Source organism: Coregonus clupeaformis, unplaced genomic scaffold (genome assembly GCF_020615455.1).
Source record: "Coregonus clupeaformis isolate EN_2021a unplaced genomic scaffold, ASM2061545v1 scaf0015, whole genome shotgun sequence".
Lineage (NCBI taxonomy): Eukaryota > Metazoa > Chordata > Actinopteri > Salmoniformes > Salmonidae > Coregonus > Coregonus clupeaformis.
The window spans coordinates 304,464-310,847 of NW_025533470.1; the positions used below are offsets into that span (position 1 = coordinate 304,464).

A 6,384-nucleotide genomic window follows, 5' to 3' on the forward strand; every position below is an offset into this window, starting at 1 on the left:
CGCCGGAGGCCCACGACGCCGGAGGCCCACGACGCCGGAGGCCCACGACGCCGGAGGCCCACGACGCCGGAGGCCCACGACGCCGGAGGCCCACGACGCCGGAGGCCTCACGACGCTAGGGGTTGCGATGCTGGCTAATGTATGAGCTACTTCCTGTTGTGAATGTTCTAGAGCGTTGACAGTGTCTGCATCTCAAATGATACCCTATTCCCTTTATAGTGCACTACTTTAGACCAGGACCTATCAGGAGACCCTTAGGGCTCTGGTCAGAAGTAGTCCACTATATAGTGAATAGGGTGCTATTTTGGACGCAGACACTGATAAGACTATTTTTTTCCATTCGTGTAAATGACTTCCCTCTGCTCATCCCGTTACAACCAAAGATAACGGCTTGATCAATCAACACGTCTTTGAATTTTCATTGGACAAGAGTAGTTCATTATGCAGAAGTACCATAGACAGTTAGAAGAAGCAGCGGCCCATAAAACGTTTACACATGCAATGCCTTCTCCTAACCTGGCTTCTCATCTCAAGGTGCAATGCCTTCTCCTAACCTGGCTTCTCATCTCAAGGTGCAATGCCTTCTCCTAACCTGGCTTCTCATCTCAAGGTGCAATGCCTTCTCCTAACCTGGCTTCTCATCTCAAGGTGCAATGCCTTCTCCTAACCTGGCTTCTCATCTCAAGGTGCAATGCCTTCTCCTAACCTGGCTTCTCATCTCAAGGTGCAATGCCTTCTCCTAACCTGGCTTCTCATCTCAAGGTGCAATGCCTTCTCCTAACCTGGCTTCTCATCTCAAGGTGCAATGCCTTCTCCTAACCTGGCTTCTCATCTCAAGGTGCAATGCCTTCTCCTAACCTGGCTTCTAATCTCAAGGTACACGCCAGGTATTCAAGGTAAGGCCATTCAAGCCAGACAGTTCAGTTTCACCACAACCTTATTAAGGTCCTTTATAAAGTCTCATATTAATCCTCAAATAGGGGCCAGGAGGTTTTTCCTGATCCAGACCACGTGATCTGACCAAGGCTGTATAACTAGGACCCAGAGTTTTTCTAATCATCCCACACAGTCAGGTAACTATAGGGTCCAGGGTTTTTCTTGCTCAGGTCGGTTGGGAGGTCAGGAAAAACTCCTGGTCCTAGTCATCATCATTGATGAACTGCTTTAATAATAAGTGCAGCAATTCGGATTTCCTTTCCGTTGGCACTAATATCACTCCAGGGGGTGTACTCCGTACAGCAGTATAGTGTTCTGTCCAGGGGGTGTACTCCGTACAGCAGCATAGTGTTCTGTCCAGGGGGTGTACTCCGTACAGCAGTATAGTGTTCTGTCCAGGGTGTACTCCGTTGCAGCAGTATAGTGTTCTGTCCAGGGGTGTACTCCGTACAGCAGTATAGTGTTCTGTCCAGGGTGTACTCCGTACAGCAGTATAGCGTTCTGTCCAGGGGGTGTACTCCGTACAGCAGTATAGTGTTCTGTCCAGGGTGTACTCCGTACAGCAGTATAGTGTTCTGTCCAGGGGTGTACTCCGTACAGCAGTATAGTGTTCTGTCCAGGGGTGTACTCCGTACAGCAGTATAGCGTTCTGTCCAGGGGGTGTACTCCGTACAGCAGTATAGTGTTCTGTCCAGGGGTGTACTCAGTACAGCAGTATAGTGTTCTGTCCAGGGGGTGTACTCAGTACAGCAGTATAGTGTTCTGTCCAGGGGTGTACTCCGTACAGCAGTATAGTGTTCTGTCCAGGGGTGTACTGCATAGCAGTATAGTGTTCTGTCCAGGGGTGTACTCCGTACAGCAGCATAGTGTTCTGTCCAGGGGGTGTACTCGCGTACAGCAGTATAGTGTTCTGTCCAGGGGTGTACTCCGTGCAGCAGTATAGTGTTCTGTCCAGGGGTGTACTCCATTACAGCAGTATAGTGTTCTGTCCAGGGGTGTACTCCGTACAGCAGTATAGTGTTCTGTCCAGGGGGTGTACTCCGTACAGCAGTATAGTGTTCTGTCCAGGGGTGTACTCCGTACAGCAGTATAGTGTTCTGTCCAGGGGGTACTCCGTACAGCAGCATAGGGTTCTGTCCAGGGGGTGTACTCCGTACAGCAGTATAGTGTTCTGTCCAGGGGTGTACTCCGTACAGCAGTATAGTGTTCTGTCCAGGGGTGTACTCCGTACAGCAGTATAGTGTTCTGTCCAGGGGGTGTACTCCGTACAGCAGTATAGTGTTCTGTCCAGGGGGTGTACTCAGTACAGCAGTATAGTGTTCTGTCCAGGGGGTGTACTCCGTACAGCAGTATAGTGTTCTGTCCAGGGGGTGTACTCCGTACAGCAGCATAGTGTTCTGTCCAGGGGGTGTACTCCGTACAGCAGTATAGCGTTCTGTCCAGGGGGTGTACTCGTACAGCAGTATAGTGTTCTGTCCAGGGGGTGTACTCCGTGACAGCAGTATAGCGTTCTGTCCAGGGGGTGTACTCCGACAGCAGTATAGCGTCTGTCCAGGGGTGTACTCCGTGACAGCAGTATAGTGTTCTGTCCAGGGGTGTACTCCGTGCAGCAGGTATAGTGTTCTGTCCAGGGGGTGTACTCCGTACAGCAGCATAGTGTTCTGTCCAGGGGGTGTACTCCGTACAGCAGCATAGTGTTCTGTCCAGGGGGTGTACTCCGTACAGCAGTATAGTGTTCTGTCCAGGGGGTGTACTCCGTACAGCAGTATAGTGTTCTGTCCAGGGGGTGTACTCCGTACAGCAGTATAGTGTTCTGTCCAGGGGGTGTACTCCGTACAGCAGTATAGTGTTCTGTCCAGGGGGTGTACTCCGTACAGCAGTATAGTGTTCTGTCCAGGGGTGTACTCCGTACAGCAGTATAGTGTTCTGTCCAGGGTGTACTCCGTACAGCAGTATAGTGTTCTGTCCAGGGGGTGTACTCCGGCACAGCAGCATAGTGTTCTGTCCAGGGGTGTACTCCGTACAGCAGTATAGTGTTCTGTCCAGGGGGTGTACTCCGTACAGCAGTATAGTGTTCTGTCCAGGGTGTACTCCGTACAGCAGTATAGCGTTCTGTCCAGGGGTGTACTCCGTACAGCAGTATAGTGTTCTGTCCAGGGGTGTACTCCGCACAGCAGCATAGTGTTCTGTCCAGGGGGTGTACTCCTACAGCAGCATAGTGTTCTGTCCAGGGGGTGTACTCGTGACAGCAGCATAGTGTTCTGTCCAGGGTGTACTCCGTACAGCAGGCATAGTGTTCTGTCCAGGGGGTGTACTCCGTGACAGCAGTATAGTGTTCTGTCCAGGGTGTACTCCGTACAGCAGCATAGTGTTCTGTCCAGGGGGTGTACTCGTACAGCAGCATAGTGTTCTGTCCAGGGGTGTACTCCGTACAGCAGTATAGTGTTCTGTCCAGGGTGTACTCCGTACAGCAGTATAGTGTTCTGTCCAGGGTGTACTCCGTACAGCAGTATAGTGTTCTGTCCAGGGGGTGTACTCCGTACAGCAGTATAGTGTTCTGTCCAGGGGGTGTACTCCGTACAGCAGCATAGTGTTCTGTCCAGGGTGTACTCCGTACAGCAGCATAGTGTTCTGTCCAGGGTGTACTGCCTGTCACAGCATAGTGTCTGTCAGGTGTCTCCGTACAGCAGTATAGTGTTCGTCAGGGTGTACTCCGTGAACAGCAGTATAGTGTTCTGTCCAGGGGGTGTACTCCGTACAGCAGTATAGTGTTCTGTCCAGGGGTGTACTCCGTACAGCAGTATAGTGTTCTGTCCAGGGGTGTACTCCGTACAGCAGCATAGTGTTCTGTCCAGGGGTGTACTCGTACAGCAGTATAGTGTTCTGCCCAGGGGTGTACTCCATACAGCAGTATAGTGTCTCTGTCCAGGGGTGTATCCGTTCAGCAGTATAGTGTTCTGTCCAGGGGGTGTACTCCGTACAGCAGTATAGTGTTCTGTCCAGGGGGTGTACTCCGTACAGCAGCATAGTGTTCTGTCCAGGGGGTGTACTTGTACATCAATATAGCATATGCCATTTAGCAGACGCTTTTATCCAAAGCGACTTATGGGCCATTCTGGTTCACTCTACAGAAACAGGAGATAGACTCCTGCCCTATGGGCCGTTCTGGTTCACTCTACAGAAACAGGAGATAGACTCCTGCCCTATGGGCCGTTCTGGTTCACTCTACAGAAACAGGAGATAGACTCCTGCCCTATGGGCCGTTCTGGCTCGGACAAGGCTTATTTTGTATTTTTTCAGCAGCCCCTTTCTAATGGTACTGAAATCACTCCATACAGCAGCCTCAATCAGACGGCAGATCAATTAATCAATCAGACGGCAGTAGGAGGGTGTCCTCCGTTCAGAGACATCCTCCGTAGTGACCGGGTCCTGAAGGATCCCTCAGGGTGAATACTGTCTGGTTTATCCTCACACCTGAACACCATGAGGAACCCATTCCTGTAGTTCTCATTCATCCAGCCGTACAGGAGCGGGTTGGTGAAGGTGGAGCACATGGCTATGATGTGGAAGAGAGTATAGATGAGCTTGTATTGTCTTAAGCTGAGCACCAGGTCTAGGTCGCTGGCTAGTTGAAACACGTGGAAGGGCAGCCAGCATGTGGCGAAGACTACGACCACCATAACCAGCATCTTGGTGGTCTTCTTCCTGCGCTGGACGGCGTTGATGCGGCTCGATGGACTCACGTGGTTCTTCAGCTTCACCCAGATGCAGATGTAGGCGTAACTGATGATGGATAGTGGCAGGACGTACTGCAGCAGTAACATAGACAGGCTGTAGATGACTCCATCTCTGCTGCTGCCGTGGGGCCACTTCTCATAGCAGACTGAGATGCTCAGGTTGATGGACGGGATCTCCTCCTGACGGTACTCTCTGAAGATGGCGAGCGGGCCGGCCAGCATGGCGGACAGCGTCCAGGTGAGAGCCATGATGAACAGGCTGCTTCGCCAGGTGAGGCGCTGGCCCAGGTGAAACACGATACACCTGTAGCGCTCCAGAGCGATGACGGCCAGCATCAGGATCGATACGTGCACGCACAGCGCCTGGGCGAACGGGACCATGTGACACAGCACCGCGCCGAACTTCCACTCGTCGAGCAATGTATAAACCAGTGTGAACGGTAAACACAACGTATCCACCAACAGGTCGGCCAGGGCTAGGTTAGCTATGAAGAAGTTGGTGACTGTCCTCATGTTCCGGAAGTGGATGATCACGTAGATGACTAGGGCGTTGCCTACCAGGCCCAGTAGGATGATCAGACTATACGCTGTGATCAGAGCAGCCTGGACTCCTACATGCTTGGTGATGTCAGAGTGGAACCCCGGCCGGTCGAGGTGGAGGTGGAGACTGTCGTTACCCAGGATGCCTTGCTGCCAGTGGGTGGAGGTGGTGTCCATGTGGACTGGCAGGCCTGGTGCTAGGTCGGCCGTGCTGTTGGAGGGGTCTGGGGGGCTCATGTTGTCTGCTGAGAGAGAGAGAGAGAGAGAGAGAGAGAGAGAGAGAGAGAGAGAGAGAGAGAGAGAGAGAGAGAGAGAGAGAGACACACAGAGAGAGAGAGAGACACAGAGAGAGAGAGAGAGAGAGAGAGAGAGATTCACTGCACAAGAACAACTATGTAGATGGTTGCTAATTAGCTTCTATTAATTTCCATTCAGTGGACTGGTCTGGATCCTACAGGACTCAGGCTGTCAGTGGACTGGTCTGGATCCTACAGGACTCAGGCTGTCAGTATAGTGCGCTCACCATCCTCCTGCCAGGTAGCTAGCTCCATAGCTGATGATGTCAAATTAAATGCACACTAATTTGGGTGAAAGTTTGAGGGTGTTCTTGGATGGTGAACTTGAGGAAAAACTGAATCATTACTGGCTCAAAAACAATCAGATAAGAATAAGGATATCTCACAGGGCAGGACCATGGGGCAGATCCTCACGGCAAAAATGGCTACAACCCAAATGGCATCCTATTCCCTACACAGTGCACTACTTTAGATATGATCTATTATCTGATATGATCTATTATCTGATATGATATGATCTATTATCTGATTTATCTGATATGATCTATTATCTGATATGATATATGATCTGATTTATCTGATATGATCTGATATGATCTATTATCTGATATGATCTATTATCTGATTTATCTGATATGATCTATTATCTGATATGATCTATTATCTGGATATGATCTGATTTATCTGATATGATCTTATGATATGATCTATTATTTGATTTATCTATTATCTGATATGATATGATATTATCTATTATCTGATATGATCTGATTTATCTGATATGATCTGATATGATCTATTATCTGATATGATCTATTATCTGATTTATCTGATATGATCTATTATCTGATATGATCTATTATCTGATATGATCT

The 6,384-nt window shown here is 49.9% G+C and overlaps 1 protein-coding gene across 1 annotated transcript; it reads right to left on the bottom strand.

The window, feature by feature from the left end:
• Positions 1-4,307: 4,307 nt before the first annotated feature.
• Positions 4,308-5,390, bottom strand: LOC121556123 (neuropeptide Y receptor type 2-like). The gene has a single exon (XM_041870012.1). The coding sequence runs from the start codon at positions 5,388-5,390 to the stop codon at positions 4,308-4,310; it is 1,083 nt and encodes a 360-aa protein (XP_041725946.1).
• Positions 5,391-6,384: the final 994 nt, after the last annotated feature.